General features: G+C 39.6%; 1 protein-coding gene across 1 annotated transcript; it reads right to left on the reverse strand.

The window, feature by feature from the left end:
- Positions 1 to 135: 135 nt before the first annotated feature.
- LOC149300937 (merlin-like) lies at positions 136 to 23,881 on the reverse strand. Its single transcript, XM_089484483.1, has 16 exons — positions 23,792 to 23,881; positions 22,137 to 22,262; positions 20,734 to 20,856; positions 14,153 to 14,236; positions 13,746 to 13,814; positions 11,307 to 11,389; positions 10,215 to 10,290; positions 8,100 to 8,237; positions 7,659 to 7,733; positions 2,778 to 2,891; positions 2,401 to 2,523; positions 1,626 to 1,843; positions 1,369 to 1,471; positions 812 to 930; positions 311 to 458; positions 136 to 225 (listed from the first exon to the last, which is right to left on the reverse strand). Exons 1-16 carry the CDS (start codon positions 23,879 to 23,881, stop codon positions 136 to 138), a joined length of 1,779 nt encoding a protein of 592 aa, XP_089340609.1.
- Between the last annotated feature and the right edge of the window lie 345 nt (positions 23,882 to 24,226).

The following is a 24,226-nucleotide window of genomic DNA, read 5'->3' on the forward strand; positions in this document are numbered from 1 at the left end:
ATTATTTATTGTTTTATATAGCGCCATCAAATTCCGTAGCGCTGTACAATGAGTGGAGAGGACATAACAAGTAGTATGTAACATAACAAATTGACTTACAGAGACAACAGGTGAGGAGGGCCCTGATGTTTGTTTTTAACCAGCAACAATGGGTTTATGAATAAAATGGGGCTCAGCTCGGACCATTTCATTGGCTGCTAAGGTAATGTGACCACTATCTAAGTTCTGCAATAGAATATTAACTTCAAATGTGTTACGTGTGCAACAAAAGTTAAGTTGTAATGCATAATAAAAGGGTAAACACACTCACATTATGATCTGTGTTAACTTTAGAGTTGATGGTCCCATTCCACAAGAGGACATTTAGACTTTTGTCCTCCTGTTTCAAAGCCTGGATTTCTAATTTCATTTCATTTAGTTGATTTTCCAGCTGCTTGCTTTTTTCCAGGTAGTCCAGTCTATAACCATAAAAATAAATCAGAAAAGTCAACATATACAGTAATCCCAACCTAGTATTTAAGGATGAATTGTTCTACTCCAGGTATTGCTATTATTGCTTAACTGGGCCAGAAAGCGTGCAATACATCAAGTCATCTTCACATATGCTTAAAATGATCCCAGTAAACTCAAATATCACACTTGAGTTGCCACTCATTAAAGGAATATTAATGGTTAAAAACAAAAACCCCTTCTATAGATATGTTTTGGCATATTTGTTATTTGTTAGACCCAATAAAGAAAGTACCGGTAGATTCAGTGTTCACAAGACATGGAGAAATGGTTTTGGAACTACCTCAAATACAATACTGACCTTTCCTTTTCTATCTCGAGGGATAATCGTTTGAAATCAGTTTCACATGGATCTTGTCGTATGACCCTGTAATCGGGACTTACTTCCAAAGTATCGAGTGGTGGACTTTTTGAGGCAACCTAAAAAAAGAATTAAATAAGATTCTCTACAAGGTACTTTCTTGAAAAAAAAACATTTAAAAAGACAAACAGACAAACCAGATGGGGCTTAACACTAGTTCTGTCTACATTCTTCACAAGTTTCTTCCTATAAAGTGTCTTATTTTTGTGTCTCTTTGGGGCACATGTAATTTCTGTGCCCAAAAATGTGATTAGTTCTGGAATATCAGTACTGTTTCATAGACTGGCACTATGCCATTCCCTTTAGCTTTATATTAAATAAAACAGTTGTACCTAAAAAGTCTCTATACTAACAGAAATGTTCTCAACGGAGACTTAGTATGAATTAATTATTTATTTCAGCTGAGCTGTAACTGACTTGCCCTACCACAAATAGAACCCCCCTGATTGCAAACGTATGGCTTTACAGTGAATAAAAGAGTATACATATTAACTCACAGGATGATCTATAGCGTCCAAGTTCAAGAGCCTCGACTGTGTGATCTGTTTGTCTTCTCTGGCTTTGAGCAGTTCCTGTTCCAGGCGTTCAACCTCCTTGGCTCTGCCAACCAAACAGATTTAAGCAAATTACCTATATGCATCTTATTGCTTAAGGTGGAGGGCATGGGTGAACATGCTACTGTGATGTTACATATGCTGGGTTTTTTTTTTTATATATCATAACGTTAAATTGAATGCTGAAAGATACATTTTACCTTCTCTCTGTCTCTTTGATAAGTTTGATTGTGATCCGGTCAGCATCTCTCATCTTATGCTCCATTTGCCGCATCTCCTCCTTGCTTTTGAGCACTGCCATCTCTAGACGCTGCTTCTCCTGCCTTGCATCTACTGCATCTTGAGCCAAGAGCTTTGCTTCCTCCTCTGCAATTTGAGCTTTTTCTGACATCAATTCAGCAGCTTCTTTTGAGCAAAGCTGCAATTACATTGTATAGGCCAAATTAGCACCATGTAACCATGTCCACAGCATTTATTCTACTTATTACACATGCCCATGACAGTGAAAGTTCCTCTACTACTTTATGTAGAGAACAATACATCACATTTGCTACAACATAAAGCAAGGTGGAATGATAGTCTCTAGAAGGACCCTAGGATTAGCTTCCCCAGTGTTATTGGAAGGGGTCTCACCTATGACAGCTAGTTAGTTTTCAGCATGACCACAGGAATGTGGAGAACCTCAGTTAAAGCCAAACTGGCCTAAAGACAGGTAGGAGGACAACTTGAGCACTAAACCAGGTGAGTATGTAAAGTTTGTCAAAATGGCCAATGTCAGAAAACAGTCATCAAATGCAGAAACAACCAACACATCAAAACTGACAGAAAACTTAGCTCCCTGATTACCAAACAATTATAATGTTGACGGTTTGAAGGGTTTCAATGAGAGCGTGGGATAAAGGAGCCAATCAGTGTGCAATGGCAAAAGTGTGTGTGTGAGCTGCAAATTAGTTCATTATCATCATGTATACTCACCAGTGCTTCATTGGCCTGCCTGGCTTCATCCTCTAACTGGAAAAGACGAGTCTCCAGCTCCTGTTTCTCTCGCTCTGCTTCTTCCCGCAAATGTTTTTCCATTGCCAGTCTCTGGTGCTCCATCTAGGAAATTAGAACCTACAACTGTCTTGGATGTCTTGGCCACAAAAACACAAATTAGAATACAACCCTAAAATATATTGACAGCCTCCAAGAATCCAGCAGATATGACTGGTCTTTTTCTTACACACCTCTAAGTTTGCAACAGGCAATACTGTGGCACATGTGATCGTGTTAGATAAGTAGAAATAGTGTTAGAATTAATAGGAAAACAATGCTTGACCCACAAGCCTTGCGAAGTTGAGTTGTTGAGTTACCTTCTTCCTTGCCTTCTCTTCCTTGGCCTGGGCTTTCATCTGTTGAATTTCAATAGAATCCACTTTTCTTTTATTTAGAAACAAGTTATGGTTACCAATACAGAGATGAAGAATCTGAATAAAGAAAACGATGCATGATGGATAACTGTAGAACTCGCAATGCCGTAACAGCTGTGATAAATATAAGTTTAAAATAAACCAATATTATTAGATTACAATAATAAACTACAGTACACTAAACTAATTATAGACTGAACACACACATAACGGAGGAGACAATTTCAAACAATTTTTTCCAATTACATATAAAATGTTTAAACTCTAACTGGATGGATGGTTTTGCCTCTTATACATACACTCCTACGGTATTGATTAAAGTACACTGTCAGTGTATTTTGGCTGAGGATAAGCCACCCAGTAACATAGTAACATAGTAACATAGTTCATAAGGTTGAAAAAAGACCAAAGTCCATCAAGTTCAACCTATATACATATTGTGTCCCTACTGTGTTGATCCAGAGGAAGGCAAAAAACCCTTATGAAGCAGATGCCAATTGCCCCATACCAGGGGGAAAATTCCTTCCCGACTCCAAATATGGCAATCAGAATAAATCCCTGGATCAACGTTCTGTCCCTATTAATCTAATATCCATAACTTGTAATATTATTGCTTTCAAGAAACACGTCCAGGCTCCTTTTGAACTCTTTTATTGAGTTTGCCATAACCACTTCCTCTGGCAGAGAGTTCCATAATCTCACCGCTCTTACTGTAAAGAACCCCCGTCTGTGCTGGTGTAGAAACCTTCTTTCCTCCAACCGTAGAGGATGTCCCCTTGTTATAGATACAGTCCTGGGTATAAATAGGTCCTGGGAGTGATCTCTGTACTGTCCCCTTATATATTTATACATAGTTATTAAATCCCCCCTAAGCCGTCTTTTTTCCAAACTAAATAACCCTAATTGTGATAATCTTTCTGGGTACTGTAGTCCTCCCATTCCCCTTATTACTCTGGTTGCCCGTCTTTGAACCCTCTCCAGCTCCACTATATCTTTCTTGTACACTGGTGCCCAGTACTGTACACAGTATTCCATGTGTGGTCTGACTAGTGATTTGTACAGTGGTAGAATTATTTCCTTGTCGTGGGCATCTATGCCCCTTTTGATGCACCCCATGATTTTATTTGCCTTAGCAGCAGCTGCCTGACACTGGTCGCTACAGGTAAATTTACTGTTAACTAAAACTCCTAAGTCCTTTTCCATGTCAGTCGTCCCCAGTGTTTTCCCATTTAATACATATTCCCAGCCTGGATTTTTCTTCCCCATGTGCATAACCTTACATTTATCTGTGTTGAACCTCATCTGCCACATCCCAGCCCAAGCCTCCAACCTATGCAGATCCATTTGTAATCGTGCACTGTCCTCTATTGTGTTAACCACGTTACAGAGCTTAGTATCGTCTGCAAAGATTGATACTTTACTATACAATCCCTCTACAAGGTCATTAATAAATATATTAAAAAGAATAGGACCCAAAACTGACCCCTGTGGTACCCCACTAGCAACAGTAACCCACTCAGAGTATGTACCATTAATAACCACCCTCTGTTTCCTATCACTGAGCCAGTTACTTACCCACATACACACATTCTCCCCCAGCCCAAGCATTCTCATTTTATGTACCAGCCTTTTATGTGGCACCGTATCAAATGCTTTGGAAAAATCAAGATATACGACATCCAGCGATTCACCCCGATCCAGTCTTGAGCTCACCTCCTCATAAAAGCTGATCAGGTTAGTTTGACAGGACCGATTCCTTGTAAACCCATGCTGATATGGAGTCATACACTTATTTTCATTGAGATACTCCAAAATAGCATCTCTTAGGAAACCCTCAAACAGTTTACACACAACAGAAGTTAAACTAACAGGCCTATAATTCCCCGGGTCACTTTTTGTCCCCTTTTTGAATATTGGCACAACATTTGCTATGCGCCAGTCCTGGGGAACAGACCCTGTCACTATAGAGTCCTTGAATATTAGAAATAGGGGTCTGTCTATTACATTACTTAACTCCCTTAGAACGCGGGGGTGAATGCCATCTGGACCTGGTGATTTGTCTATTTTGATTTTTTTTAGGCGGCACTGCACTTCTTCCTGGGTTAGACAGGCGACATGTACTGGGGCAGTTATCTCATCCTGCTGTATATTACCTGGCATTTCATTTTCCTCTGTGAATACAGCAGAGAAAAATATATTTAATAGATTAGCTTTTTCCTGATCCCCGTCTATAACTTCTCCCTCATTACTTTTTAAGGGGCCAACGCTTTCATTTTTAACCTTTTTACTATTTATATAGTTAAAGAACATTTTGGGGTTTGTCTTACTCTCTTTGGCAATGAGTCTTTCTGTCTCCACTTTTGCTGCTTTTATCTGATTTTTACATATTTTATTTTTTTCCCGATAGCTTTTTAGTGCTTCTTCACTGCCTTCCTGTTTTAGTAGCTTAAATGCCTTTTTTTTGCCATTTATTACCCCCTTTACATTTTTATTTATCCACATTGGTTTTCTCTTGTTCCTGACTCTTTTATTCCCATACGGTATGTACCTTTCACAGTGAGAATTTAAGATATCCTTAAAAATCTCCCATTGAGTGTCTGTACTCTTGTTTTTGAGGACATTTTCCCAATTTACAGTGTTAAGGGCTTCTCTTAGTTGATCAAACTTTGCCTTCCTAAAGTTCATGGTTCTTGTGGCTCCTCTAAGAGTTCCCTTATTGAAGGACAAGTTATAATGTATCATATTGTGATCACTATTTCCTAGATGCCCCCTGACCTGCACATTAGTTACTCTGTCAGGTCTGTTGGTTAATATTAAGTCCAGTAGGGCGCCCCCTCTGGTCGGGTCCTGTACCATTTGGGACAGATAATTATCCTTACTTATAGTCAGAAACCGGTTTCCTTTATGAGATTCACAGGTCTCTGTTTCCCAGTTTATGTCGGGATAGTTAAAGTCCCCCATAATAACCACCTCATTGTGATTTGCTGCCTTGTTTATTTGCTTTAATAATTGATCTTCTGCTGCTTCCATTATATTTGGTGGCTTATAGCAAACCCCGATCAGTATTTTATTATTTTTCTTTCCATATATTTCTACCCATAATGACTCCACATTATCATTTCCCTCACATATATTCTCCCGCAGTGTGGCCTTTAGGCTGGACTTTACATAAAGGCAAACTCCTCCCCCTTTTCGTTTTTTTCGATCCTTCCTGAATAGACTATAACCCTGTATGTTAACCGCCCAGTCATAGCTATCATCCAACCATGTCTCTGTTATACCCACTATGTCATAGTTTTCTTCAGACATTATTAACTCCAGTTCGTCAGTTTTATTGGTCAGACTTCTGGCATTAGTAAGCATACAATTTAGAGGTGTATGGTTTTTTTCCCTATGAAGCCTATCCCTATTGACTATTCTAACCCCTCCCTCCGCTCCACCCCCAGGTACATTTATAAGCCCCAGCTTTCTATCTACACTATCTTCCCCTTCTATATTGTAGTTTCCCTCCCCCCCTTTACCTAGTTTAAACACTCCTCCACCCTTCTGGCCATCTTCTCCCCGAGCACAGCTGCACCCTCCCCATTGAGGTGCAGCCCGTCCCTACCGTAGAGCCTGTATCCGACAGAGAAGTCGGCCCAGTTCTCCATGAACCCAAACCCCTCCTTCCTACACCAGCTTCTGAGCCACTTGTTTAGCTCCCTAATCTCCCGCTGCCTCTCTGGTGTGGCACGTGGTACAGGTAATATTTCAGAAAATACTACCTTGGAGGTCCTTGCCTTAAGCTTGCTACCTAAGTCCCTGAAATCATTTTTAAGGACACTCCGCCTACCTCTCACTTTGTCATTGGTGCCAATGTGCACCATGACTGCTGGGTCTTCTCCAGCCCCCCCCAGTAATCTGTCAACCCGATCCGCGATGTGCCGAACGCGAGCGCCAGGCAGACAACACACTGTTCGGCGATCCCGGTCTTTGTGACAGATCGCCCTGTCTGTCCCCCTAATAATTGAGTCCCCCACTACCAGCACCTGTCTGGCCTGCCCTGCGCTCCTCCTTCCCTCCTTACTGGAGCAGACACCCCTCTGGTGGTCAGAGGCAGTGACTTGCTGCAGTACTGCTAACTCTGAACTAACATCCCCCTCATCTGCCAACCGGGCAAACTTGTTGGGGTGTGCTAGATCAGGACTAGCCTCCCTGGCGCTTTTCCCCCTACCCCGCCTTCTAACTGCTTACCTACATGTCCGCTGTTCTCTATGTGATATGACATCATATTCTAGTGCTCAGCGTCTTAATGACATGCTGTGCTTAGTAAAAGTTGTATGGAGGCTGGACCAGGTAAGCCAAACTGTAACGTAATTGGGCCAGTTACAAAAGAGAACGGTGATCTCCCCAACCAGCCCATGTGAGCCCAGTCATCCAACAAGGCAATCTTCCCCCGGTTTGCCTGACATAAAAAAATTTATCTGGTAGCACTAGAAACGGTATGGCATGGAATCGATACATTGTGTTAAGCAACTGCCTAGCAAGTGTGTAAATGAAATTATATGTTAAAAAAAGAATAGAACTAAACATCGCTGCTGATGGACTGCGCTTTATGCACAAAATTCAATGTATGATATATATATATATGTGTGTGTGTGTGTGTGCGTGTAGCCCACTTATAAGCAAGTGGTTCTTGTAAATGAAGAATATTATACATCCTTGAAGAAATGCAATTGCCACCTAAATAGTTGTTGATAAGAGGTCTACTTTAGTCCAGAAACAAATGAAATATGGCATGTTGTTTCGATATCTTCTATAGTGTTACATTTTACTTCATCATACCAGTTTATTGACTTTATGTTCTGATGAGTAGAACTTGAACACTTCCTCTTTTTTGTCAATTGGAGTAATTTTTAGCTGAAACGATAACACAGTATATGGTGACTTTTGTGTCTACTTCAAGTAAATGAAATCAGAAAATCATATAGCACAGAAAAATAAACAATAATATGTTTTTCATTTAACTTAGTCTCACTGTATTGTGGACATTTGTTCCAACTAATAACTTGCAAAGGCTTTTTGACTGCCATCACGTCTACTAGACTTTCAGTGAACTTACCTATCTATGTTTTATTCTGTATTGATAACTAAAACCTGTCTTAGATATTATAAATGAGTTCAATACAAAGTGTGCTTTTTAATCTGTCTCTGAGAATATGTAAGGCCTACAACAATATTATTAATGTAATTAATACATATTATATTATATTATATTATACTCACTTTCTTCTCACTGGAAGAAATGTTGCTAATTTCGCCCCATTTGAATGATTTTATTGGTGAGATTTTGTTATTTCTGCTGTAGATATGAATTCCTTTTGCATTTACCCCGAGGAGAATGTCTGCATAATTTTTAGCATGCTGAAAAATTGAAAAAAAAAAGTCTTCAACGGAAACCACATACAGTTTATATTTCCAACATAACTATCTAAATTATTTAAAGTTGTTTTACCACTTAAGACATTATGGGGGGATTTACCACAAGGCAATACATCAAAAAGATTTTGTTTGGTAGAAAACATTTGTGTGCATCCTTACCAGCTTACACCTTATTAGCCTCGGATCGAAGGTAAAGAACATTTTTTTCATATGACAAAGCAGAGGCGTATCTACTAAAATAGCGCCTATGGCAAGCACTGAAATTGCGCCCCTGTCCAAATATCTAAAACCCATTTACTAGCCCCTGCTGCCTATATATATATATATATATTAGTCCCTGCTGCCGATAGCGGGTATAGATCAACACACAAACCCAGATCAATTGAAATTCACTTGTGATCTCAGCACTGAAGGTATATATATCAAATAAACAGAATCAGACATACAAGTCCTGTATTTGCAGGTATACAATAATAATATGAAACGTAGCATCGCAGGTATAGATCAACTGAATAAGACATATTAACCCTGTATTTGCAGGTACACATAAATAATGTATGGAAACATAGCATAGCAGATATGGATCTACAGAATAACACAAAAACCCAGCTTTGCAGGTAAAGATCAATTGGAATTCAAATAAAAACACGGCATTAAAGGTATATTTAAAACCCCTAAATTACAGACATAGATCACAGGTTGCACACCCCAAAGCCAGCCCTGGCGTCCACACTGCCCACATAGAACCTGGCCAGCGCCCAGATTACACACATAAAATTTGCAATCTTTGTCGCCAAATAGCCCAGCACAAGTCAACTTTGTCCCCAAACAGTCCGGCCAGTGCCATCTTTGTCCCATATACACCCTGCATGTGCCATCTTGGTCCCCAAGGCTCAAACCTCCTGCTAGTGCCATCTTTGCCCTTCCACAATTATACATCTATGATACACAAACACTTTACTAATTCACACTTTAATTCAGACAACTCATCCACACATTAACTCATGCTCTCCCTCATTCACTCAATGCATCCACACATTAATGCACACTCTTTACTTATATCTACCCCCTCTCCCTTATCACTTTTTAACCCCCTCCCTCCACCCCTTATCACTTTTTAACCCCCTCCCTCCCTCATCACTTTTTAACCCCCTCCCTCCCTCATCACTTTTTAACTCCCTCATCACTTTTTAACTCCCTCCCTCCCTCCCTCATCACTTTTTAACTCCCTCCCTTCCTCATCACTTTTTAACTCCCTCCCTCATCACTTTTTAACTCCCTCCCTCCCTTATCACTTTTTAACCCCTCTCTCCCCCCCCTTCTCTCTCACCTTGAAGTCCAGCGACGGGAGGACGATGCGGTTGCTAGGCGCCCCTCTCTCTCCTCCGCATCAGTGTTTAAAAGCCGCTCGCTGGTGCTGGTATTTCTTGCAGAGCGCCGCAATATGCCGGCATATTGCGGCGCTCTGCATGAAATGCCGGCACCGGGACGGGGGTAGAGGGCTCGTGGAGGAGAATGAGGGGCGCCGAGCGGTTGCTAGGCGCCCCTCTCTCTCCTCCGCATCAAAAAAAAATTTAAAAAAATGCCGGTGAGCGGCATTTAAAAGCCGCTCACCGGCGCCCCCCTTGAGATGGCGCCCATGGCACGTGCCATGGCTGCCATACCCTATATACGCCTCTGTGACAAAGTGATGTATTATCTTACTTTTGAAGCATATGCTTCAATGCCAGCTCCCATGTGGTCACCTTGCCAGCGGTGTACTGTGCCCTAGACCCATTAGGGTGGCAGATATAGAGCTAGGCAGCTCCTCTGCCTCAAAGCAGGGAGCCAACACTCTTTTGGGCATTCATGCTTCCTGTAGCCCTACTGCTGCATTGCGCTACCTGGAGCATGAATGATAGAGTCATATCAAGGTCATAGAGTCACCTTGATAACTAGTCAATAAATGTATTAACTTACCGTTATAGGAAAGTAGTTCATCCCAAACATATCCAAATCTTGTGCTATTTTCAAATAGTTCATTTCTGCCTCATCTCTAAAAAGTTAATAAAATAAATAGAAAAGGTGAATGAGGAATACACCGTATATTTTGTAGAACTGCTATTGTTTTGATATGTATTAAGCTAGCACATATTAGTTAGCGCATTTAAAGATTTTTGAAGAGTTTTGAATCCTTGTTACACTTGAGGAAAATCTAAATCGGTTAGCTTGATTGCTTAATCTGGTAAAATAAACCTATGATTGCTGACAACCCATAGTTGCTGACATTTTACCGGTGAGGCTGGGACAGAATGTGGTAGTGATGCAGGCATTTGACAAAACTCAGGCATCACATCACAACCTCCCCACATTATGATGACGGTGGTCCCATCGTAAACGCTCAAAGTCTGTTTTGTTTGTGCCAGAAGGAATAGTATTGTCTATTCCAATCAAATCCGCAGGGTTGTCCATAATGCTAGAGAATGTTTTGGTGTTCGCTACTGGAGACAAAGAAGAAGGGCTTAAAAGTAACGTTCATTTTGCACATTTCATGACTGTTTACAGCCACCCCTGATCATCTGTTGCCCTTTCCTAGAAAGCCTTTAATCCTAAGCATATAAACGCAATGGGTTGTGTCTGCGATTTGCCCCAAATAAAACACAAAAACGGCTCAATTTTCTCTGCACAGAACAGTATGTCTTGGGATTAGGGTTACCATTTTTGGAAAACAAAAAGATGCTGACCATGTTACTTTTACTATAGGACAATGAATGCATCGTAGGTTTGCAGTGTGCACCTGTTGCTCTACATATGGATTCCTCTAAACGTCTTTATACCAAAGGGTATGAACATCCTTTAGGCCAGGGGTACAACAACTTCACTTGGGGAAAGCGCTTGTTATGTTATGTGTATTATTGGGGTTCTATTCCTCAACTGTGTGTGTATAATTTTCAAAATCTATATTTAGGCAAATGGAAGCCTCCCTATCTCTACATGAAATCTGGACCATGGTGTGGGACCTCAATCCAGTATTGTGAGATGATTTGCACACATGCAATGCACAATGAATACCTTGCAATTCCTCTGTGTTCAGCATACCATGCTGTTATTTTATCCTGCCACATTTCTGAAGTCATCTGATACTGTTGGAGCACCTAGAAAAGTAAAGCCACACACGCATTAAAGATGCAGTGAATCATCAAAACATTGTCTCCGGAGTGCTAAATTAACTCATACTCATTATAAAGCCAGATTTGTTTTTAATACTAACCGAACAATCCTATATTCATACACATCTCATATATTATAAATTGCTATGTAAGGGAAAAGCTTTTTTTATTTTTACGTATATGTCTTAAATTGTCTGCAATCATGTCATGGATGTAACAATACTATTTTCTACCCCCTACATTAAAGACATCAAAGAGGTGATGTGACGAACCGTCAAATTTCTCCTCCATGAAGTTACTCACTTCTGATGATTCTACTCCCTGCGCTTGTTCCTACTTACATTTGTTCCTATCACATGACTATTAGATAATTCTGATGATTCCTTTTACTGTCCTCAGTCTTTTCATCTGTAGGTGTCTTGTATGGCCCTTTTCTACAGCTGTGCTTCACAATTTGACTAGCGCCTCCCAAGTGGCTGCTTGGCATACCCAATATGCAAGCACGTATTATTAAAATGCTGCCGGTGGATACCCAGTGGCTACCCAGAAAAACATTTTGGTTCTGCAAATTACCTTTTTTATTTTTTCTCATTTAAAGATCAAATCTGGTTTGAAGTTTTTACGTCATAAATAACTAGGTTGAATGGTTCTTATATGACCTGAAATTTTATGTTTCTAGATTTGAATTGCCAGAATTGCCAAAAAATAATACAATAAATGATGGTGAATTCCCAGAGACCAACACTGAGAAAAAACTAAGTAAGACATGCACCAAAATATAAGGTATCATTATGAAACTGTTTACTTATGTACAGAGTAGTTTTATTCTCAAGAAATGATGCACCAAAATGGATACATTGCAATTACTCCATGGCACTCCTTTTGATTTGTTATTTTAGGCTATGATGATTAATCATTCTATAGAGGATACATGAACCAATACAGATCATATTGTCCTCTACACTGATATTTGGATATAGACTGATATATGCAAAAAAATTATATATATGATACATATTTGTGTCCCTTTGCCAAGATAAAAGCTCTGAGTTTCTCCTATAATGTCTGAAATTGGAAAATACATGGCAAGGGATCTGAGACCATTCCTCCACACAGAATCTCTCCAGATCCTTCATATTTCGAGGTCTACACTTGTGGACTCTCCTCTTCCTTTCACCCCACAGGTTTTCTATTGGGTTCAAGTCAGGTGACTAAGATGGCCAAGGGAGGACCTTGATTTTATGGTCTGTTCATTTTTTTGTTGATTTTAATGTATGTTTTGGATCACTGGAAGATCCAACCATGGCCAATTTTAAACTTTCTGCCAGAGACAGTCAGGTGTTCATTAAATATCTGTTGATATCTATGACACCATGTATTCCACCGAAAATGTCCAGTTCCTCCGGCAGAAAAACACCCTCAAAACATTAAAGTGCCACCACCATATTTAACCATGGCCATGAGGTGCTTTTCCATATGGCTACCTCTTTGTGTACACCAAACCCACCTCTGGTGTTTTTTGTCAAAAGGCTCTATTTTGGTTTGTAGTTTTGGAGGCTTTCTGACCACAAGAAGCAATTAACTTCTGCAATTCTCCAGCTGTGATGTTTGGAGATGTTTTGGCCTCTCAAGCCATCCTCTTCACAGTGCATTATAATGCAATGACAATATAGACACATGTCCTCTTCCAGGTTAATTCATAACATTTCCAGTTGACTAAAACTTCCTAGTTATTGCTCTGATGTGAGAAATAGGCATTTTCAATGCTATTTTCTTATTGTCATTTGCCATTTTGTAAAGCTCAACAACCTTTTGCCATACATCACAGCTATATTCCTTGGTCTTATCCACTGAACAATTTCCTGTTCCTAGGCACCCAGGTGTAAAAAAATGTAAAATATCACTGGGAATATACTTCAACTACAGTTTTCTTGTGTGAGTTCATAGGGATGCCAGTATTTTTGTGGAATGTTTAAAGAAAAAATCAAAACGTTAAAAACTATTTTTCACAGCCTTCTCTGCTCATATTAACCAATGGTGCCAATATTTGTGGGTGGCATTGTATTTGTGCACAACAGCATAAATGTTTACTGGGAAAAAAGCATACATTTATATATAGTACCCATTTCATTTCGGTGAGGTAATATAGAGATACCTTTAGAAAAATCTTAAAGAAACAATTTAATCGTTTATTTTATTTTAAAATTAAAGACATTCTTTCCCACTTAAAAAAAATGCAGGTATTCTAAGTTTTGTTTAGACAAGTGCCCTATGTTGTCAGGCTTCAGTGCTTTTTTGTCCTTTTTGTCTTAAGGTGGCATGAGTTACAGTTTATACTTACACGTTTGGGCAACAGTTCATCGTGAGAAAGAAAGCCAGGCTTGTGAATATTAGGGTTGTAGTCACCATACTGTAAAGTAAAAGGTGCAGTGTATCACTTTATCTTGTATATAATTTATTGTAGATATGTATATGAACCCTATTCATAAAGATCACAACAGAATTAAAAGACTATTATTCACAGATAAAAAAAGTTATTAACAAGAGTCAACCATGGTCCAAAAGGGAAAGGTCCAAGCTAAATCACAAAAACAGGTAATTAATTAATTGAAAAAATATATAATTTTACATTTCAATGTGGCAGCTGGTATCCAGGGGACCATTGTTATTCTTCAGCTCCCAACAGACTTAAAAGGAGCGTGGACAGGATTTGGGAAAACATGAGTTCTCACCCGGATTGAAGCTCACCTTTGCTTGGACCGCATACGATGCCAACAGGACAGATGCTTCAGGAGAGCAATGGATTTCTTCATCCAAAATTTGCTTTTTAACCTGAAATGTAGATATGAAAACTGATAAAACCATATGTTCAGCAATTCCCAAATTTGTCTTTTAGAGTTGATTTAATAAAAAAACATGATTATTATCACACACCAACAATCTAATCCGCTCTATATTAATTCTATATTAATTCTTTTAACTATTAGTGACATTTGTAAATACGAAATAGCCTAATTATAACACACCAAAGAGAATGTCAGGAGTGCAGTCATAAAACTACATCATGACCTTCAAAGTGGTGGCGTAACAACCATGTTCACAGGGGTGGCAACTGCCACCAAGCCTGCCATGTAGGAGAACCGCCACTCTAGGTGCCCTGGGGACACCTGCGACCACTTGTCCTCTCGCACAGGCCTGCAAGCTGGGGTCGCGTCGGCTCACACCTTACCTCTGTGGCGCTGGCACAGGCAGGATCTTTGGTACAGACAGGCTGTTTGGGGCAAATATGGCACATGTAGGCTGTTTGGGGAAAAATATGGAACTGGAAAGCTGTATGGAGACAAAGATGGCAAAGACAGGCTGTTTGGGGAAAAAAGATAGAACTGACAAGCTGTTATGGCACAGACATGCTCTTTGGGGGTAAATGTGGCACATGGTGCTTGTGAAGTTGTGGGGCCGTGGCAATTGTTGCACAGGGGCACTGTGGTTACTAGTTACACAACTGCTTCAAAGTAGTTAGGAGCTACTCTGGATATGAAGAAAAATCTAGAAAACTTGCAGATGGAGTTTAGACATAAAAAGAGTTGTACATGTACAGAAATAGGCAAGAAAATATGTCAAGAAGAATTACCATGAGTGGGGCTAGAATTATGCCTGTTCCCTTTCGCTTGTCTAAATCCTATATAGCATTATATTAATATATTTTTTTAGAAACTCTGTTTACATCATACCCAGTCCTGTGGTAGCTGTAGGTGGACTTACAAGTAATACAAATTTTACTGGGGATTTTACAACAAGCAAACAATAGACTGTGGTATCAGACAAGGGGATAAAAAATAAAAGAGAACCCACAATAATAATGATAACAAAAAATCACAGAATGTCTACATACTCTAGGGCGGGATATTGAAAATGTTTTCTTCTTGGAGCATGTGCATAAGGAAGTAGCATAATGAATCACCCCTCTGACCTGCAAAACCACCTCATATGGGGAAATTCAGCCCCTTCCCAAACATATAGCAGTTTGGGTGTTCCTTGGCCTGTAAGTTATAGTGAGAGTTGGTAGGGGCAAAACTCACACAAAAAAATTCAAAGACGGCTGCAAGGCTTGGTAGAGAGGCGAGCCAAACAGCTATAATCTACCCTAACCTTGACTTGTAAGAAAAAGAGGTGATTCCCCCCCACCGGGATAGGAGTTGTTTGCCTCAATAGCACTCTAAGCTCATTGGAGGATGTGAATGCCAGCCAAAAGAACCAGGTTGCAGTGTACTTCAGCATGTCATCTGTTGCGATGTGGATCGGCTCCTCTATGACTCTCAACCCAGTCTCTGAATGACTGTATAGTTGGCCGCCTCAGTGCACAGGGATAAAGCACTTTAAGGGGCCGTTTATAGGAGGACAAAGACCTCTCCACGTTATGGAGCAGAATAACACTCAGGGCAAAAGAGAGGCTGTCACCCTCTCCACTGTCTGATGGTTGAATCAAGTTGCATTCCCACCAAATATGAAGGAAGGTTCCCATCCCCATAATACATCCCCAGCAGGCCGGGTCCAGCCCAGGGTCCATCCTGCTGACCTGATCTGGCATGGTATACCACAAGTTGAGTATTTTGTATACTTGGATCCCTGAGGCAACCAAGCACTTGTGAGTAAGATTGTAGTTCCTCTCTCTGAGCATCCTCTCCCAGCTACCCATGAACACAGGAGGTGCATCATAATTTTTGTCCAGAAGTAACTGGTACAGCAGGGAGATGCCTGCAGGCAAAGTCGTTCAAAGCCTGTAAGCTGATGCTTCCCAGGCAATGAAGACAGATGCGTAACTTGTAAATACTTGAAGTGAAGCAAGCCACTGATTTGTCTCGGCGGCAGAAGCCACTCCAGGGGAAGGACTCCCATTCCCCCCACACAAGTGAGGCCCTGACTAGCTCGGGGACCTCCAGGAAGTCCAGGTATCCCCTCTCCATCCCAGGTTCAAAGTACAGGTTTCTGGCAAGGGGCAGTAATGGGGAAGTGAAGTAAGAAATCATATCTCCAACCCCTCTGGATCTCCAAATCCCCAGAGAAGCCCACACAAAAGGGTTCAGGATGGTTGTCTGTCTATTGGCGTCGGAACGGAACCTCAAGCTGCCCCGGAGGGTAAAGTTTACCAGCAATTGCTCCATCTTTATCCACAGGCCGGTACTCATACTCCATCGTTCTCTGCATATGAGATGCCGAGAAGTACTTGTGGAAGTCTGGCAAGTCCAACCCCCTTTTGTCTTGGCATGTCAGCAGTGAGTTTCTTAACCTAGGTCTACTACCCCCCCAAATGAAACTAGTGGTCATGGCTCTCAGAAACTTGAAGAACCCTGTAGGGATCAGGACTGGGATCATCTGGAATAAATATAAGACCCTAGGTGGGATGCCACGAGACATGACGTAAATCATTCCGGAGCGATCTACAAGCAAAACACAAATTTTAGGCAGTGGCACCAAATCTTTAAATCAGAAAAGCCCAGGCCTGACCTCTTTGCCAGCCCTCCCCTGACAAGTTATGCCGCTTTGTTCATGCTGTGCTTAAAGCTATGTTGGAAACAGCAGGCATATGTGAATGAGGGAACATCGCTTGGGTCCTTATATTCAAGTCTTAAGGAAGGGAGATGGCCCAGTGGAGGAAGTAAAAATATGTCTTGGCCAGCAGCAGCTAAGCAGACCATGCAACCGACTCCACGATGGCAAGGAAAAGCATTAATTGAACCCCTTACTGGACAACAAAGGAATCCATAATTTGACAAATAGACAGAGCAGTCTATACAACATATTAGGTTTTGTTAGCTTTAACCCCTTCGCGACCTTTGCCGGTTCAGGACCGTCATGACATGAAGGTCACTAAATGACCTTTGACGGTCCTGAACCGTCAAAAAGTAAAATAAGCTTAGAAAGTGATCAACGATCACTTTCTTCGCTTAAACGGCGTTACTGTAATGCCTCGATGTCGAGGCATTCAGTAACGCCGAGATCGGCATCGGGGGCCATGTCTGGCCCCTCCCCGAGGCGTCAACAACCGCTATACATTGTATGGCGGCGGACGCCCGTTTTAAAAGCGTTTAGGAGGCGATCAACGATCGCCTCCTAAACTTAAATGGTGTCGCTGGAATGCCTCGATCAGGAGGCATCCAGCGACACCAAACACTTACCTCTGGGTGGGCTGTGACCGCTCCGGAGAGCGGTCACAGCCGCAGCTGCCGGTGTTCTTCGCCATCAACAAGATGGCGGCCGCCCTGTAAAAGGAACAAACAAGTTTTTAAAGTTCGCTAGATGGTCTAGAGAACTCTGGCTCCACTTGCAGGTTGAATACAGGTACTGCATTCAACCATGCAAGTCAATGGAGCCCAGCTTTCTAATCACAATGTGATTAGTAAAATATAAAAAGAAAAAAAAATATGGAAAAAATTAAAAGTGCTAACATTTAAAAATAATTATGCAGTGATGTCACTAGATGAACCATCCAGCAAAATGTGTAAAAAAAAAGTATTAAAAAAAAATAAATAAAAAATAAAGTTTATTATTTTGAGCAAGTGCTAAAATTTCTCAAAAATCTCAACAAAGAGTTAAAATAAAAGCACTTCAAATACCCAAGGGGTGTCTAATATAAAAAAAAATGGCTGATGGGGTAAATTGGAGTGGCTGAGCTCAAAGATAGGGCATAGGTACAGACTTTCCAAAATGGACAAAAAAAGCGCACTTCCCAAATGTGGCATTTTAAATCTCAAACAACACGACAAATCCATGCATGTCGGGTATCACTGCACTCAGGAGATGTTCCTGAACACACATTGGGGTGTTGTTTGACAGTGGCATATACCAGGACCTGTATATCTATAACTAAAGTACAATTTGTGTGAAAAAAAATTACTATTACAAAGTTTGACAAAGTGTAGTTGTATAATTGGTGCATGGAAAAGGTTAAAATAACAGCATTTGGAATACCCTGGGGTGTCTAGTTTTCAAAAATATATGGTTTGAATGGGTTAAATTGAGTTAACCGGCTTCAAAGATGTTCCAAAGAGGAGATGGAGGCAGAATGACCAGATTTGTTAAAAAAGGTTTGGAAATCATAAAACGCTGCTTGTACTTATTGCCCTATAACTTACAAAAAACAGCAAAAAAACATAAAAACATTGGGTATTTCTAAACTCAGGACAAGTAGTAGAATCTATTTAGCTAGTTTTTTTACTTGCTTTTTTAGGTGAGTAAAAGATTTTTCAAATAAAAGTCATAAAATGTGTTTTTTTTCAATTTTTCACCATGTTTTTTTTATTTTTTTTATAGTAAATAAGATGATACGATCAAAATAATGGTATCTGAAGAAAGCCCATCTTGTCCTGAAAAAAACAATATATAACTTATGTGGGTACACTAAATGGGTGAGGAGAAAATTATAGCTGAACACAAGCACCACAAAAGTATTAAAACAGCCTCGGTCCCACAGGGTACAAAACGAAAAATGAGCCCGGTCATTAAGGGGTTAAGCACCTTCTTTGTAGCATACAGCTATGAGTGTCAAGCATCTAATGCATAAATGCGCGAGAAGGGCATCTATGGCTTACACTTGTACATGCAATCAAGCCCTAGCCAACAGCTTACATACAAACATAAGTACATACGTAAAAAATACACTTGTTTTGTATACTTTTCTCATTCCTATTATATATTCTATGTATATCCAATTTCATTATAATACACAATTATGTTGTAATTATTGTAAAATTGAATGGAATGAAAATCATCAGCAATCAGCAGCAATGTGTACTCGACGGTCTCTCGCTCTCTTTCACACACACACAATTTGTATAAAAAAACTGCAAAATTTCCCTCATGCAAGTCATTAAAAGTAACACCCATAACTGAATCTGATTCCAAGCTTCCTCCTACACTTTGTCTGGGCAAGCCTTCCGCTTGCAGCTATAATGTGACACGCTCCTCCTTACAGCAAGTCTCAATCTGTCTGCTGGTCCTCAGCTCTGGGAATGATAATAACGCTTTGCCATGTCAAACAAAATAATATAATGTACAGTATGTGTACTTTCTTTACCTATTAGATATACCGGTATTTAATATTTATAATAATATCAGTAATGTAATTTAAAAAAAAAGTAGGCTGAGTAGCGCCTGGCCCAGTGTGCTTAGACTGACCATGATTACATGATTGCCCTTTCAGCAATAGATAGATCATAGAATCAGGGAATACTATGCACGCTGTGCTTCGTCCACAGATATACAGCATGCCAATAACGTGACTTTATGTGTATATTCAAACTGTCTTTTACTAAATTAAGACATGAGCTATAAGTGAAAATCTCCATCCTTCACACAATTTTCTCTACAACGATCACAAGAAAAGGGCTGATTTTAGAGGAGCAGATATGCCCCTTTTTCAGTAAAATAAACTGAATTTGTTCCAGTGATCCCTATTTTGGGTTGAGTTCTTTATTGAAAAAATGCAGCCCAATGGCTAGATGCTGACGTTTGGGAATAAGCCATGCCATGTTTCCGTATACTCACAATGCATCATTAATTCTGTATTTACATCAGATCTATGAGAATGTGTGCATTTGTCGATATGCGTCCATTCACTCCCATTGCATTTTTCCTAGTGGATGATTTCAGAAACAAAGCCAGCTACACCCCATTCTGGCTATTTGCAGTCTTGCTTGGTACAGAGTCTAATAGGTCATATATAATTCACTTTGAAACACTCTGCAATGTGTGGATGCTGGGAATACCTTTCGTTTTACATTATTATTAGTAGTAGCTGTACATACGTCCAAGCAGCCTAAGGAGTAGTGTGTTGGGAGACAGCAGGAGTGGGGCTTTGAAAAAGGTACAGCAGTGGTAGGTTGGGAGCAGTGTTCCCTCTAAGCTGTGCGCTTGTGCGCGCGCACATAGCATTTTTAGAGAGCGCACACGTCCAAAAATTGTGCGCACAACAGTTTTTCCCAATAAAAAAAAAATATATATATTTTTTTTTTATACTTTATGCGGTGCGGATATTGTGCGCACATAATTTTGTCTCTGGGAAAATTTTTGCACAAGAGAAATTTTCTGCGCACGCCAACTAAGAAAAATTAGATGGAACATTGGTTGGGAGTAAAGAGGGGAGTCAACCTGTCGGTGGATTGTTCTTTCTGAAGAAGTGGGTCTTGAGGGACTTTTTTGAATGACTAAAGATAAATGGAGGGGATGATAAGCCAGGATAGGGTATTCCAAAGGAATACTGAACCGTCTCACTTATCACAATAAAAACCTGCCAAGAAATACACAAGTAGATGCCTGAGCTAATGACTGACCTGCAAGAAAAAGAGATGCTGAGTGATTTCCTGCACTAGCTCTTCTGACACATTTTCAGGATAAAACTTTGCCAAAAAGCGTAACTTTATTGGATCTTCCTTTGGAACTTCCTGGTGTAAAATCTGTTGGAAAAAGAGAGTACACGTAATAATCAATAAAGGGAATAGCGAACTACAATGAAGTACGTGTCTAAGGTTGGCAACTCCAAGTATATATATATTTCCCTCTCCTTTCGTGAATGTGTTGACATGATATAAGTAAATATGATCCCTTGATTTAATTTAATAAATCCGATCAGTTTCCTACAAAAAATACAGATGATTGTATTTATTGAAGTTGGTTACTAAATGCGGTATATTTAATTTGGGAGCTGTACATTATATATATATATATATATATTTATTTTCATAGTATCTTAATTATTGCTTGCATTGTAGACATCTGTTATATGGAATCAGAGTTTGAAGCAAAATTATTTTTGATATAATACCCGTTAATCCCAATCCCAGTTTTATGGACTGCACTATAAAGTCAAGAAAACCTACTGTATTTTAAGCAAATCTATTCTACGTTTCTGAATGGTAAACCTAGAAAGACTAAAATCAGCTGTGACTATATGCAATATTTCATTCCCGTTAATCCAGATTTCATTGGAATGAAGAATGGGTGGGTCCTTAAAACCAGGATTTAACATGTACTGTTTATGAGGCCAGTATGCATAATGCTTTCAGTTTCCAGGCAGTGAATGCAGGGTTTACAGCATAAAAAACAATTACCGCACTCTGTGTATATTTATATATAAAAGCAAGTACACTCCCAAATATACAATGAAAAACAACCCTTCTTATTTTTTTTTATTTCATATTGACCCTAACAATAAGATAAACAAATGACAATTTAAAAGGCTTTACCTATACTATTTACAGGGAAAGGAGCAAGAAGTACTAACTGCATTTAGTGGAAAGAATATGAACTGCCAATTATACCCCAGTAGTTGTTATGACCACATTGTCTTGGATATAGTAGTTTGTCAAAATGGTTGGCAACAAGTTAAAATCCAAAAAATATTCGGTAAACTCTAATCTACTTTACTTTTAGCCTTAAAATGTTTCAGGGGACAATTCTAGGGCAGATTGGAGCTGAGGAGAGAGGTATACCTTCCCTATTTAAGCTGGACAATCTCTATTTTCATGCACTGTCCTACTGCCTCGCCAATCTGCCCTACTGTCCCACTTTTGCAGGCAGTGAAGACCAAGGGCTGGTGGGGAGATCCTCTGATCTCCCATGATTGCCCATGGACTAACCCAGCAGGTTTTCCCCTTCATAATGTATATCCAATGCCTCCAGAAGAATGTTCCATTTCACTACCATTCAAACAGAATCAACCCCAGTAACTTCTTACCTTCTTATCCAAGTTCAGCCAGTTATCCATCCCATTTGCTGTAAACTGCAATCCAAAGAACCATGTCTCTTTTAACACCAATGTCCTACAAACCAAATCAAACAGATCTTTCCCCCTCCAACTCATCTGTAGGTCATAAGAAAACAAGTTTATGTGGTTAATCCACTGATTAGTGAAAAGAGTGACCCATTCAACCCTCAGAACCTACATTAGCTTGAATGTAATGGCGCAACTTTTAGACACAGGCTTAAATATTACTGAGTCACTTGTTAAGCTATTCATATATTACTAGTTTAAAGCAAACCATACATTCAATCACATGATATCATGACAAAAATATAACTATTTATAGAAATGCATTTATATAAATACAAATATGCCAAACCAAATAGTAAAGGTAACACTTCAAACTACAAATGTCCAGCACTGATGAGGCTAATCAGATACATGGAGGTTTGGCACTTAAGCAAATTAAAAAGACACTCAAGCCAACTTATGCACTTTATATTATTATTTTGTCCTCGTTGGGAATGCATTGAGGGACTGAGCAGTTAGACCCCCTGCAATGTTTGCCAAGCCAGTGTTGGAGGTGACTAGTGGTAAGTATATCATGTGCCAGGACACGCATTCGCTGGAAAAAAAAAGGTGTTAAGTGGGGAAAATGCATATGGATGGATTCTGCAAGGGACATACCATGAACTTCAATAAGTGGACCTCTCAGCTATCATATAACAGTGACAGTTAGGAGCCAGCTATGGCTCCTGCTGTCCGTGGGCAGACAAGGCTGTCAGGATACAGCCTTCTCCCTGTACAAAAGGGTTCTCTACAGAGCCTGGCATGGTATCCAACTGGCAACTGGCTTGACCTTTGGGAAAAAAAATTGAGATGTTCAAATATCGGCCGCTAACCAACCCTACTTCTTGTGTGCGTATATTGTTACATTTGAATTAGGGTGGCATTCCATATAATAGCTAAATTTCTTACTTCGCCTATAACATTAAGGTATGGTGTGCATATGTATAAAGGATGAGATTACTGTCCTTTGAAAATGAGTTCATTTCAGTTGTGATGTTAAAGTGGCTCCAGGGCCTTGCCAATTTAGCAGATAAAATTGAATAAATCTATCTCCACGGTTCCTGTTATGACTTGTTCATTGTGAAACAAGTGAGAGTAAAACATCGTCATACATAGAACGTTCCGGAAAGATAAACAAGATCATTGCACAATAATGAGCTAGCTTTGCTTACTGATCTCTGTGCATAGCTGGAACATGTAATGGTTTAATATCATGTAGAGATTTATTTTCCACCTATTTGCTCAAAATAACATTGAACACTCTATATACCTATCCAGAAGGAACCATACCGAGGCCTCTGTAGATGTCAATTAAATTTTAAGCAGTTTAAGTGGACATGTTGTTGTGTTAATTAAGAGTGCATGCGTGTAAGTATATGTGTGTTAGCATGAGTTTGTAGGTATGTGTAAGTGTGAGAGTTTGTGTATAAACATGTGTGTGTGTTAGTTACTGGGGGGGGGTGATGATTAAAAACATTAACCAACAAAATGCATATCAGTTTCTGCCAAACAGTTGTATATTATTCCTGCTCTTTACTATTTATCACAATTAAGAAATACAATAATAATTAAAAACATACCTCACAATTTAATTCCATTTCAGCATCCATCCTTATAACCTTAACTTTGAAAGTCTTTGGCTGCTTTTTTCTTGTCCCATGGATAGACATGTCTGAAGCACTCAATGTATTCTCCACATGGAATCTGAAACCTAACAACAGCAGAGTATATATATAAATATTTATATATATAAAAAAAAATATATATATATATACAGTCATGTGATAAAGAAAGTACACACATGACATATTACACCATGTCATTATTTATTCAACAAAAATGAAGCCAAAATGGAGAAGCCATGAGTGAAAAAACCTTATGATTCAATAGCTTATAGAACCACCTTTGCAGCAATAATGTAAAGTAATCATTTTCTGTATGACGTTATCCGTCTCTCATGTTGCTGTGGAAGAATTTTGGCCCACTCTATTCTGCAACGTTGCTTCAGTTCATTG

Source organism: Sceloporus occidentalis, unplaced genomic scaffold, assembly GCF_023333645.1.
Source record: "Sceloporus occidentalis isolate IW3139 unplaced genomic scaffold, rSceOcc1.0.p SCAF_22, whole genome shotgun sequence".
Taxonomy (NCBI): domain Eukaryota; kingdom Metazoa; phylum Chordata; class Lepidosauria; order Squamata; family Phrynosomatidae; genus Sceloporus; species Sceloporus occidentalis.